This window comes from Hoplias malabaricus, chromosome 5 (assembly GCF_029633855.1).
Source record: "Hoplias malabaricus isolate fHopMal1 chromosome 5, fHopMal1.hap1, whole genome shotgun sequence".
In the NCBI taxonomy this organism is placed as follows: Eukaryota; Metazoa; Chordata; class Actinopteri; order Characiformes; family Erythrinidae; genus Hoplias; species Hoplias malabaricus.
In genome coordinates, this window is record NC_089804.1 from 41681201 (window position 1) to 41695682 (window position 14482).

At 39.9% G+C, this 14482-nt stretch overlaps 1 protein-coding gene across 1 annotated transcript; it reads left to right on the plus strand.

Annotated features, from left to right (window-relative positions):
* The first annotated feature begins 3620 nt into the window (after positions 1-3620).
* Positions 3621-14243, plus strand: zgc:113307 (uncharacterized protein LOC553753 homolog). Its single transcript, XM_066671717.1, has 4 exons — positions 3621-3659; positions 9912-10550; positions 10779-11096; positions 14092-14243. Exons 2-4 carry the CDS (start codon positions 9929-9931, stop codon positions 14241-14243), a joined length of 1092 nt encoding a protein of 363 aa, XP_066527814.1. The 5' UTR covers positions 3621-3659; positions 9912-9928.
* The last annotated feature ends 239 nt before the right edge of the window (positions 14244-14482 follow it).

Consider the following 14482-nt stretch of genomic DNA (forward strand, 5'->3'; position numbering starts at 1 on the left):
GAAAACATTAATTAATACATTCATTCATAGCCTACCTGGAATCAGTGGGCGCAATGTGGGAACACACCCTGGAGGGGGCGCTAGTCCTTCACAGGGCGACACACACTCACACATTCACTCACACACTCACACCTACGGACACTTCTGAGTCTCCAATCCACCTACCAACGTGTGTTTTTGGACTGTGGGACAATGGATCTGTGACAGAGACACAACCGGCTGCTCCACCATGCCACAGTCTAGTGATTATATGTTTAAATTGAGTAAATATGGACAGCTGATATTTGATTCATTTCAATTAATTTTGAACATGGAGGTGTGTATATATATATATATATATATATATATATATATATATATATTTTTTTTTTTTTTTTTTTTTTTACTCCATGAATTCAATTAGTCAAAGCCCATATGTATTGATTATTAATTAATTCTTATAAATATTGTTATATAATTAAATTTTTTTTTAAGTTTTATTTTTTCCAGAGGGTGACAAAAGCTATCATACATTTATATTATTTTTTTATTATTATTTTTTTAAACTTGTGGTAAACTATAAAAATAAATTAATTGATTTAAAAAAAAAATCAAGAATCAAAGCAGTTGAAAATTTTTTGCCTTTCCTTTCTGTGCTTCTTAATAAAACCTAACACACCAACTACACGCTGGTCAATCACGTTATTTACTAGTGATGGGAATTTCGGCTCTTTTTGGGGAGCCGGCTCTTTTGGCTCGGCTCTTCATAAAGAGCCGGCTCTTTCGGATCCTAACTGGCTCTTTGTTTTACCACTTATTTCCACTGGTACAGAACAATATTACCTACATTTTACAAAACGATATGGACAAAATATTATTGTTCAAAATTAAAAATAATAAATAGTGTTGCAATGGCCAATTGTTTTATGGCTGTCTTGTAACAACTCTATTAACTGATTGCACTCACACATTCAACTGTATAAATAAATGGATTTTTATTTAAACACTTTAATAAAAAATCACTTGTAAACTCTGAAATATAGCCAATGGAACCCAAAAGGTAGGTATTACAAAATAGCTTATTAAATTAAATAATCATCCATTTCTGGGTAATAAAATAAACAAATACTCTGCAAAGTGCAAAACAGCAGCATTCAACGGTAGTGATTAAAACAACCACATCTGTCAACAAACATTTAACTGATTTAACATTTTCTTCAACTATGTTTTGGAAGGCAGATTGGCATTCAGGGAAACCAAGTGTCTCAGCTTGGAGGGTTGGAGCTTGCTTGTTGTTCTGTGATTGGTTGAATGACAAACCTTAGAAAAAAAATGGCTCGGTCTTAGACGGGAACCGGCTCTCATCGTTCACTTACAAGAGCCGGCTCTTTGAACCGGTTCGTTCGCGACCGACACATCACTATTATTTACATCTTCCCAGAACCTGGAAGTAGACACCGTTGCATGTTTCCCTCATAGCTAAGTTCCTATTGAACCTCGAGTTAATTCATATACATTTCCTCCGTGGCTGGCTATAGACTTCCTGCCAATACACGTGCTTCAAATTAAGAGCTCTTCAAAAGCATCTCTTACTTACAGAAAACTCACAATACGTACATAAACGATCAAAAACATAACGAGTGAAATATCAGAGATACACAACGGAAAATGGTTTTGAATAAAGCAGTGGAGTCAGTGGTTTGTAGCGCCCTCTTGCCATCAAACATCGGAGTGTCCAGAGAATATCCATCCAAGTCCTCATTCACTCTCTGCTTAGGGCTGGAGAATGAGCTCACTGAATGGAAGCCCTTCCCTACGCCTGAAAGCACGTCAGATTTCCTAATGTTTTAAGTGTAAAAGAAGGTTTACAGAGATGCCACAGAAGAGACACATTTAGTTCACTGAAACAGCAGTTCTGTAACTGTAATCTGAGACAGAGCCAGAGTGAAATGCCCTGTCCAGGCAAACCGGGAGGAATTAATTCATTTTAGTGGTTTATTAAACAAATTAGAAACCCCTCAGTCTAGTACCCACATAAATAACCCAGTTCTCCTGCTCAGATTCTTTTTTCTTTTTTAGATTATTTATTCCTTTGTTCATATGGTACACAGAAACTATGCTGCTAGTGTATTGAATATGTTTCAATGTTCATTGCCACAAAACCAGCACAGTTACATATAAAGTCAGTATGTCTTTATGCTTTAGTGGCATCAAATCTCACAGAAACCTTCTAAAATTAACAGTGAAGCTCTCACAGAAGAGCAGAAACTGCAAATGCAGCAAAGTAACTTTTAAAAGCTAAGTTTTCACATTCTTTCTCCATGACAGCAGCATGCACATGTGTACAACAGCATGGTGCAGGTGCTGGACTAGCCTTCCTGTCTGGACCTGTTTCCTATTGAAAGAATGTGGCACATTATAAAATACAAAATATGACTGAGACCCTGTATTTTGGTACAACTGAAAACAGAAGATTAGCATTAATACCTTTTATAAAGTGGGAGGTGTCCACTTGTGTATTCAGTCCCTAGATAAAGTTAAAAAAGGTAAAAATGGAATCAGTCAATTTCTCCAATGTTTATTTATTTATTTATTTTATGTTATTTATTTTTTTGCAGTCATTTTACTGACACTAGCAGCCTGAATAAATCAGAAAATCTGAACTAAACCTATTTTAAACCCCCTGCCCCTTGAGGGGGACTGATATTGTGGAGCATTAATGTTTTTTATTCATGTGAGTAATAAATAATCACTTTTCATTAATATTGTTTGCTAGTTTTCGTGTTGCTTTAAGTGTTACAGCATGAAATTATGATCCTGCCCATTTATTTATTTATTTATTTATGGAATGCAGGCATTACATTTATAATGGGAAGATATTATAGGAAGAAAATAAATAAATATGTCATGAAATATCATTTACCATGTCCAGTTTAATACACATCAAGCAGATTTTATGAACCTCTGCTTTCAATTGCAGTTTATGACACAGTTCCTGCCTTTTGGAAAATGGGGTTTTTACCAGAGGCAGCCCTGAAAATAAGGAATAATCTCAGATCAACTTTCAAAATATTATTTTTGGTGAAGAAATAAACACGTAAAACCCAGAGCACTTTGCTGCAGTCAAGTGCATTCCTTAAAGCCATGTGTGCCTAATTCTCCAGGACGACCATTCACCCTCAGTTCATTATATGAGCCTTGCCTGGGACCCCTGTTTAACCACTGTTTAACCTGCTGTCTGCAGTCCTTTTGTATCATCTCTGTCCAAAGTGAAGTTGAAGGCAAAAATGTTCTTACTCTTAAATTACAATGCAAGTTAATGTAAGGAGATTTTCATTCCACAACATTTCAGACCATTTCTATTTTGACAAAATCTAAAGCAGAAATGTGTTTGCTAAAAACAAACAAACAAATAAAATAAAAAAACCCACACCAAGATACAATATGATGTTTTCCACCCACCCACAAACTCTCCTCAAGTCAAAACCTGTATATACCTTGCAATGTGCACATGCACAGAGCTGCAGCTTTTCCTGTTTGTTGGATACACACTGCTGGCTGGCGCTCGGTGTTTACTCTTGGCTGTGATAGAACCTTTGTGGAAGGACTGCGGTCAGCCCTCTGCCGTGGGGAAGCCTTGCCAAGCCACAACGACAAAACACAGCATCTGGATGAAAGTGGTAGGTGTTACTCAGCATTCAGACATGGGATTTGACTCATCTCTCGCTCTGCTGTTCCATTTCTCTCACTGCTCGGTCATATAGGGACAACTGCAGCAGCACTTAGCAACAGCATGAGTGAATTTTGAATAAGTGAAAGACGACTTGAAAGAAGAAAAGCGTAAAGAAAATAAAAATTAAAAAAACCCCACACACTGAGATGTATCTACTCCCCTACGATGCATGTTAAAAGCGGTTGACCTGACCTACAATACACTTTCTGTGTACTTCTTCAGTTGTAATTATTAATTGTAATATTTATTTATTATCCTTATTCTTCTAGAACCCACTGTTATGTAATTAGAACAGATTTAGGTGCAAACATATGAGGAAAAAAAACATAAACACATAAATATCTGTGTAGATTTTTGCATCCAAAACAGTTCACATTGATTCTAATATTTACATTAGAACTGTTTAGTACGACACCAGTGAGGGCTCCCAATGCCCAAAAATATCCTGTTCTCATTGAACATAATGATGTGGATCTTTTAATTGGAGAGCAACAGAACTAAACCATTCTTTTTATTTGAGCGCCTGCTGAAAATGTCCTTTGTTAATAAGTGCTTTATATACATAAATAAATAAATAAAACATCAACATACATTTAAAAGGATGAAAATGTGACTAATTTACAATCAGAAAAGATCTGTAGTATAAACAAGATACAAATATTGATGCCTAAATGATAAATGACAGACACACACATGATTCAGGAGAGTGAGGGTCTTGTTCCAAAAGAGCACTGCATGGTTCCTTCATTTCCTTCTGTTTTCATGGAAAAAACATCAGGCATCCAGTAGCAGACTGCTGGGTTCTGGGGAATGGCATGTGCTACCTTTTCACAAACACGCTGCTTCAGACAAAACTTAATCCTGTCGGGGTTAAGTCAATGTTTTCATGAAATTAAGTGGCCAGCCATCAAAAGATGAAGGGCAAAAAGGTCCTGGATTCATACACTTTCACAGGAGTAAGTCACTGCAGCACATTCTGGCAGTCCAACTTTGTCATGGCTGAGTAGACTGTGGTCGACAAATTAATATTAGGCAATGCTTCCTGTGTTGCTAGTTGCTGTGTACAGGAAGCTTTCATGGTACATTTTTTGGCAATTCAATAACATTCCATTATAAGCAAGCAATATTAATGTAAGTGATTGTTCATTATCTTTACATATCTTTATTATAAACTGCAACAAACATGAGGCCATTGAAGAATATCTTTTTAGACCCTGAATTAAATTAGTATATGTTCCATAGGGAGAATCCCCTACATAGGGGCAGCCATGTTTAAAATAGGTTTAGTACAGAATCTCTGACACATTCAGGCCACTAGATTCAAATAAAACCCTGTAAAGTTCAGAGAAGAGTATAAAGAGTATAGTACCACACTATTACAAACATAGCCAGGGCATGTGTTCACATCATTTAATCCTGTTCATGTTGTGTCCAGAACTTACCTGGAATCAATGATCACAAGGCAGGAACACACCCTGGATGGGATGCCAGTCCACCACAGGTCATCACATTCTCACATATGGACCTATGAATAGCCTTTGGATCCACCTACCAACATGTGTTGAAACTGAATCATATAACAATATTAATTAAAAACAAAATCTCAGTGATGTTTGGTGTATATTTCGTATATTAAGTCGTGTTCATTAATAAATAAATGTGTGTTAAAGGCAACGTCTTTGACATTGGTTTGCATTCAAACGCGCCACATCTTTTAAGGTGGACCGGTATTTTTGAGGACAAAAACGACAGTTGTTTGTACGTGCCTGAAATACGTGTCTAAGTTTTTATTCACTTTTTGAATCACCACTGAAACTCAAGTTGTTTCGCTTTGTAGCACTTTCGGTCTGTGTTTTCTTTTATGCAGTTAGCGGTCTCCCGAATTTAGCCTCATTTCCACCTTAAGCAATCCAAAACAGAATAAATAAGTCAGCAGAGAAGAGAAAGCCTAGCGTACCGGACCAACACTGTTTTTCTTACCCATTTACTAACACTGGGATTTCGTAAACACATTAGACCAGATCAGAACAGATTGGTGAGCTATAGCAAATGGTGCGGAAACTTCCTTAGAATTTAATAGAACTGTTTTTTGATTAAAATCTTGAACATTGCCTTTAAGGGAATAAACATGCAATGATACAAATGATGAATTGCCAACACGTCTCACTGCATTAGTTCACCATTAATTCTTATTTTGTCTACATTAGGCTTAATCTGCATCTGGGAACCTTGTCATATTTTTAAACAGGTTCATGCAGCTGTCCTGAGGTACTACATAAATGTTAGAGGGTAATGGGAAGGAAAGAACCAGTGTGGAATTATGCTGTGGTCACTGAAATTATGCATTCACAAGGAAAACCATGTGAAACATTAAACACCCCATTAGGAGTCTGGTGTGAGTTTCACCAGTAAAGAACTGAGCAGAACTGAACCCCCTCTGGTGCCGCAAATGCAGTGACTCCAAGTAGAAGCAATTTCGACACATACAACTCTTAATATCTTTTATACAATAATAACACAATACAACAGTATTACTGCCTGACCATTGGTGTTCCTATTCAAGCCAAAGCCATATTTGCTGCCGTTCTTCAATTAATTTTTGCATTTTTCTCCCTCATGGAAAACAACTTTTGGTACTTGATGAAGCTTCTTGTGGTTTTTCAGTTGAAATAATTTTGAGCAATCGTAAACAATGAAAACCGCAGGCATTATGAGTGTGAGATAGAGCTCCCTGTGTGGAAAATAACTTCCTGCCCTCCATCTGCAGCTCAGACGTGAAATCATTTGTAAACAACCTGTTTCACATGTGTCATTGTGGACTGCATCCATATCACTACATCCTCCTCCATCAAACCTTTCAATTGGCAGGATGCATTAAGGATGGTACTTTTCTCCTGGCATTCATCAAATAAAGGTTTGTATGTCAGACTCCAGAGGGTAAAGAGTGATCATCACTCACCTTGTCCATGACCATCTTAAGCTTATGTGCATTGGTTTGGTTGTGGGAACGTGAAAATAGGACAGTTACAGTTGTCTAGGGCAGCTCTAACTGGCACTAAACATTTACAAACTGAATTGAATGATAGGTGGCATCCTCTAACATCCGACTGCAAGTGTTGCTTGGCCTTGTGCTTAATTTTAAGCATCTGCCAGATAAGAGTGCGGCACAAATAGACAAATATTTTGTTAAAAAGAATGCTTACATATTTTGAACATGTAGTGTGTAAGGTTTTTCATCCCAGCCATTTTTTCACCGTTTTCTCGCAAAGACAGGCTACATGATGACAACTAGTGTCTAACAAGGTTTAGATCAGCTATAGGCCTCTAGAAAACCACAGGGAATAAATATTTTTGTTTAAAAAGAATGTTTAAAAGCGATTTTGGACCTTAGACAGGGAACTTGAGAACAGCTGCACGTTGTACATATCCGCAAAACATACACTTACGAAAATGTCATTCAAACACTTTGCTTCAAGTTGTACACACTGGATTTGTGTTGACGTACAAATATCTCATTTAAGCAACATTTAAGCTAGGGAAGGTACAGCAAATAAAGTATTGGATTGCATACAGAGCTGTGCAGATGTAAGGGAATACTGTTTATGTACTGATTTATCCAGTCAAATTGACCAGTAAGTGCAAGTAAAGTTGGTCCATTTTTTGGGGGTCATATTTGAGGGGTCACCACAACAAATCAATCCACACAGTCAACTTGGCAACAGATATGCTTCTTTCTTGTCCATTTCCTTTTCTTAGGTCCCACCCACACAGATCTGTTTATTTTTAAAAAGAGGTTTTTGTCTGTGTTTTGGCTTCCCATCCACACTGTGTTTTAGGGCACTGAAAATGGAGGTTTTCAAAAACGCTTCACAAGGTGAATTTTAAAAAAAAAGCCCATAGTCGCTGTTTTCGTGTGGACGAGAAGAACTGATATTTTCGGAAATGGTGACATCACACAGCGTGCCTTTCTCAGGCTAAAACCAGTAGCTCCTCACTCTCTCTATTGTGAAGCACATAAGTCATTAAACTACAATATACTTACAGCTAGCAGAAGATTATGTTGTATTTGAAACATATAATGCATTATTTAGATCTAGATTCATTCATTTCCTGACTTGCGAACTGCAATATATAGGAAAAACTGAGTGATTTGGGATTAAATCTGTGTTTCTCTCGTGCTTTATAATGTTTTAATGTCTCTCTTAAATAGGTGCTATGGCCCCTACTGGATTAGAGGGAGGAAAATCTCAGTTTTTTAAAAACACATCCTGACCTGTAGATGGGGCCTCAGATGGTCGCTTTAAGTGCTGTTTATCAGACGGTGACAGCTTTGGTGCGAGGATTTCCATTTTTTTTAATTGCCATATTGTAATGTAAAATCATTTCCTTATGCAAATACATTCGCTGTTATCTTATTTCTGCAGAAAAATATCCAGGAAATGACTTGTCGTTAATGGAAATTTCGACTGGAAATTAAGCAACAAGTGGAGGGTGGTCTCTGACTTTTGCACAGTGCTGTATATGGAAACCTATACATACATTCATTTATATAAACAAACAAACAAGGGAGGATTGCAGTGAAAAATACTGAAATACAAAGCTCCATTGAGACTGTGATAGTTTGTTTTTGTGGTAGGGGGCACTCTGACAGCTCTCAGCTTTCCAACCCCAAAATACTGTCAGGCACTTGCAGAAGAGGGTTTTGCAGCTGTACCACATCCACACAGGGTCTGTTTGGCTCCCCAGGTCCACTGTAGCTTTAGCAGCGTATCTGGACTCTCTTAGAGCTCTCAGTCAGATTGCTGTTCATGGGATTAAGCAGAGAGGCTCTCTCTCACTTGCCCCATGGCATGTACTGTAACTTTTGCATTGTTTGCATAGTACTTTGTTTTGTCAGGGGCTGTTAATAGGACATTAATGTGCATAAATTAAACGTGATGTTCACAATTTAAATAAAAAATCAAATTCTGGCCATTTGCTGCTCTCCAGTCTGGTGCATGCTCAAAAATGGTCTAATGTGTTGCTCTATTCCAGCTCCATAGGTGAGTAATATTGATTATTTTTGTCCTGTTTTGATCACTTAAAGTGTAAATGTCTCCAAACTCCTGAGATGGCCAACTGCATCACAGACAGCGCTACAAAACTAAATAACTCAAGTTAAAAATGAGTTTCTGTGGGAATTCAGACACTGAATAAACACTTACAGACAAGTTATACTTCAGCTGTGCACAAACAGTTCTGTTTTTCTCCTGAAACATACTTTTCCACCTTAAAAGACACTGAGATTCTGAACAGACACAAACCAGAGAGAACAGCGTTTCCCCACAATTTTAAAACAGAATAATTAATATGCAAAGCAATATAGTTCTATATAAATATTATTAACCATACAATAAAGCCTTCCCCCAATAAAAAATTATTCCCTAGGAATCTCCTTAGAGCTTTTCCAACACACATTTCTACCAAATGTTGCTGCCTTTAACCATAGACAGCTGAGGCAAGTTAAAGGACAAAAAAAAAGAAAAGTAAAAGGAAACTCTGAGGCTTCAGGGTATGGAATGGAAGTGAGGAAGGACTCTGGGGCCTTGGCCATGAAAGAGTGAGGAATGCTTCAGTAGCAGGGGAAGCTCCGCAGGTTGCCTGCAGAAACCGTCTGCAGTAACCTGCAAAAGCTGCTGCAAGAAGAAGCGAGAACAAGCTGCATTATCTCTGCAGACTCCAACGTCATCAGCTGGTTGTGAAAACAGAGGTACGTGCATTCTTGTAACATGCAAGCAGAGTTATGATGTTTGTTTGGCTTAGGGTGGTTAGGAGCAGTGGGGTAGAGGGCTGGAAAAAATGATACAGTGTAAATGGAAAATTTGTAACACAGCTTTAAAGCCTTTGCAGTTTTGAATGAGGAACTGAGCTGTGTTTTTTTGTAAAGACCTATTAATGATGTGTTAGCAAGGACTCTATCAATACCTGGATGTAAACTTGAAAAAAAACATGTGCTGCCAAAGTTGACGGGTACCAAGAGACCATAACACTACCTTCTCTGCTGTCTTTCAAATGGCAAATGTCGAAGCTACCATTTATCAGCCCTGAGCTTGCCATGTTTAATATGGTAAATCATATTTATAAAGGTGCATCCTGCACTCTCTGTAATAACATGCTGTATCAAGGGCACAATGTGTCATTATGGTCTGTTTTTGTTTAGCTTACGCAGGCCAAGAGATGGACATCAAGCCACTACTATTAATATTGTCTGTGTGTGGGCCAACACGGGCCATAACAATAGACATGGATTACGGTGGCGTGCCCCTGTGGATCAACCGCTTTCTTGGAGAGCCCAGCGTGATGACCCTGAGGGATCGGATGGGGCCAGGTTGGTTCAGAGCGGTCAACAGCCAGAGCTGCCCTCTGGAATGCGACTGTCCCATCCAGTGGCCTACAGCTGTATACTGCGAGTACAGGGGCCTGCACCACCTTCCGGAGGACCTTCCCTCCAGGACACAGTACCTCTTTCTGCAGGGTAATGCAGTCACTGGCTTCAAATCTGGGGCCTTCAGCAATGCCTCCAGTTTACGATGGCTGATTGTGGACCGCAACCAAGTTCTCAGCGATAGACTTGATCGCATATTACTATCAAATCTGACCAGATTAGTAAACCTCTTCATGAGCCATAACAACCTGACAGCGGTGCCGAAAGGGTTACCCAGCGGCCTCAAGCAGCTTCGACTTGCATACAACCACATTGAGAAGATTAACCCTGGAGATTTTCAAAATCTACAGAATCTAACGCTGCTTCTGCTGCAAGGCAATTGGCTGAAGACTATCGGTGAGGCTGACTTCAAAGGTAAGTGGCAAATTTACTTTTTCTTTTGTCTCTTACTCCTTATGATCGAGGTCAAACAAATAATCTCCTCTCAAACACTTACTCCATCCTTGGAAACACTTGTTGTGCATTTGACGTTTCCTCCCGCAGTGGAAATCTGTGGAAAGTGTGAATTAGTGGCCATAGCTTTCACAGCCTCTGATGTAAACACAGAAATGATGGTGTTGTGTCTGTCTTGTTCACCACCAGGGCTCTCATCACTGAACTTACTGGATCTCAGTCAAAATCTCCTGGACATATTCCCCAAGCATCTGCCTCCATCTGTTCAACAGCTCTACCTCTCCAGCAATGCTCTGAAAGGCATGTCTGAGGACAGCCTCCAAGGCTTTAATGCACTCCGCTATTTACGTCTCAGCCGCAATCAGCTAAAAAACAAAGCGCTGGCCTCTGATGCCTTCAATGTGACCTCTCTAGTGGAACTGGACCTCTCTTATAATCAGCTCACGGAAATCCCAGTTGTTCCCACCACCCTCCAGTATCTCTATCTAGAGGTCAATCACATCAAAGGTGAGATAATAACTGAATGTTCGTGTCTGCGTGGGTTTCCTCCGGGTGCTCCGGTTTCCTCCCACAGTCCAAAAACACACGTTGGTAGGTGGATTGGCCACTCAAAAGTGTCCGTAGGTGTGAATGTGTGAGTGTGTGTTGCCCTGTGAAGGACTGGCGCCCCCTCCAGGGTGTGTTCCTGCCTTGCGCCCTATGATTCCAGGTAGGCTCTGGACCCACCGCGACCCTGAACTGGATAAGGGTTACAGACAATGAATGAATGAATGAATGATTCAGTGGGTAAATTATGAGCAGGGAATGTTTCCTGCATTAGGTATGACATCTGATTGTTCCTATAATCTAGTGTTCCGACAGCCTTTGGTAAGTAAAGTAAGATTCAGTTTTCAGTGGAGCTCACCGTGATGAGCAATTTCACACTGCACACATCTGGTTTGAATATATTCTGTGAGCAAAACTTCACAAAGAGCTTCCCTGAGCCTGGATTTTGTAAAGCAGTAATGTAGAGTCAAAATGGAGGATGCACTTGCTGTAGCTTTTATGTAAGCCCAACATTTTATGTAAAAACAATCCGAGCCAATTCTGAAACATTTCAGAAGCAAAAGGCGGCCTGATGCTCAGTCCTTCAGGATGTTTTCAGCACTTACCTGCTCTCAGCGCCCCCTGTAGGATGGACTGTGACTCCATTGGCTGCAGCGCTGGATGATGGACAGATAGCTCTGGCTGCTGATTGACTAAATAAAGGTGACGACCAATGAAAAGCAATGGAGAATCTACTCCTTGCTCCGGCTGAGAGAGAGCTGCATGTTTCTGTCTCAAACCATTGCCATAAAAATGTGAACTCAAAAATACGGAACACGTCCTGTGTAGGGTCAACTGGAACACATCTTTTCGTGTCCACATACAGGACGACTGGCAACACTACCGTGAATGGGCACTTGATATAGGCAATAAGGATCATTGCTGTGATTTACTCAGTAGCCCACATGATTACAAAAGAGTCTAATGACCAAAGAACAAAGTGATAAATGAGTATTTATTGTCATTGCTCAACATACAGCAAAATGTTTCCTCTGCATATAACACACACACACTGATGCACGAGGTGCGGAGAGCACACTCACACCTGGAGTGGTGGCCAGCCATCCCCAGCGCTGGGGAGCGGTTTAGGATTAGATGTTCTGTTCAAGACCCCTTTAACCATGGATGTTGAGGGAGGAGATAAAGCTGATCCTTCGCTCCACCTCTCCCAATTTCCTGCCGGTCATGGGGATGGAACTTGCAACATTCCAGTCCCAAGCCCGCTTCTCAAACCATTAGGCCACAGCTGCCCAGAAACTGTAAATATTAGTAATTTGCATGAAACTAGAAAGACAAATGGACTGTGGCTTTGACACCTAAACATTCACTGTAAAATTAATTTTCAAAAAAAGCGGATGAAGTCATAGCTGCAAGCAATGCGTAAATTCACACAGCTTGCGGGGCTTGTGCTGCTTGATAACTGAGGTCTGTCGCAGTGTTTGCATGGAGACAGGAAAAGCATGACATCAGATGCATGAAATAGTCCTTGGCATGAAAACATCAACACTGCACCATGAGAAAAATGATGGAAAATGTGACATGGTTGAAAGGAAGGGGGAGAAAGTCCATCAGCAGACTCCCTTTATAAAGTATTTGTCACAGTTACAAGATGCAGACGACGGGGTCTGTGAGAGACACAAGGCTAGAGAGGAAGAGGAAAGAGGGGTTAGCTAATGAAGTGGGAGGGACGAGGAGTGGTGGGAGAACAATCTGGAAACATCTGTGAACACTCCATGCGGAATCCATCAGTACCCAAAAGCACATTGTGTTCCCTCCCCCATTCTCTCTCTCTCTCTCTCTCTCTCTCTCTCTCTCTCTCTGTCTCTCTCTCTCTCTCTCTCAGGAATATATAACATTCAGTTACAAGAGCCACAGCGCTTATGATTCACCCACTTTTGAATAGAGAGGGAAATAGCTGCTCTTTTAAATAGCGGTTTACCAGTTTGTCCACAGTGTCATTATTTCTGACTGATGTGCAAAGCAGGACAGTTATTAGGAAAGTCATAATAAATGACCAATACACTTAGGTTTATACAGACAGCTGTTCTAAAGTGCTGGGGATTATGTGTTCAGACACCAAACCGTCAGGTCAACAACCTAAAAACAGACACAGAAAAAAGAGCAGAAATAAGACCTGCCCCTTTGGAAGAAGGAAATGTTTTGATCGTGAAGCAAAAGGAATGAATGTCCGCTTGTTTTCCACAAAGATTTTCAGCAGACATGACATTAGCAGCCGTAATAAGACCAAAGGTAGGTTGTCTAGTTCTATGCAGGCACCAAAACCATTTAGACACGGAATAAATGAATGCAACGAGTCATTGGTTGGAATATGGCCCTTCCCTGTATTATAACCTACATTATGAGTGGATGCCAGTACACCTGCAACCCATTCAGTTTCGTGTAGACACCTATCTTCTGTACGAGTACGATGCTTCAACACTGGTGCCAGTAAAAAGATATATATTTGTAAGATGCCTAATGTAGCAGTTTTTTTGTTAAGAACAGAAGCCCTTTTATAACATTCCTTCTGTATGTTTTCCCCTTTTGCTGCACTAAGTGCCTCTACTCATCTGGAAATGTTCAATAGAGATGTTGGAGCATGGCTATTGAAGATCTGATGGCACTCAGCCCAGAGAGAGGCCAAGATGTTAGATGATTAGTTCTAGAGAGTCCAGAGAATGCAGTCCCACTTCTGCACTGCCACACAGGCCACTAGCAGAGGGAATTTATATCCCTAAGGTCAGCATCATGATGATGAGAAAAAGATTCCGTTTTCCTGATCACACAAGCTGTGCGTCCGCTGTGGTTCGCCATAAAGCAGCTGAATTCACTACTCACACAGGGGTGTCTATAAACCACTGGAGATATACGTATTGAGTAATGACACTAAAGACATGCCTTTTGCCTTTTCTTCCAGAATTTAATGTGTCCAGTCTCTGCCGGACAGTGGGTCCAACATCATATTCACTCATGAAGATACTGCGGCTGGATGGGAACAAAATGGCGTACCATCAACTGCCCCCTGACTGGGTGTACTGTCTCAGAGTGCTTCGTAATATCTACATTTGACCAATTACCTCAATATAGGGGGAAAAAAAATATTTTACCCCCTTGCTTTATCTTAGTGCAGCTTACTCATTTTACCACAAATGCTGTTTTATTTTTTATAGCTTCTGAAGAAATAGAAATACAATAGCTGTATAGTAGTAACTATATAAAAAAAAGTAGTATCTGTAAAAACACAAGCCATTGGTTTGAAAGATTGTATTCAAAGGTCCAAACCTTTCTGAAACTGCACGCAAAAAAAT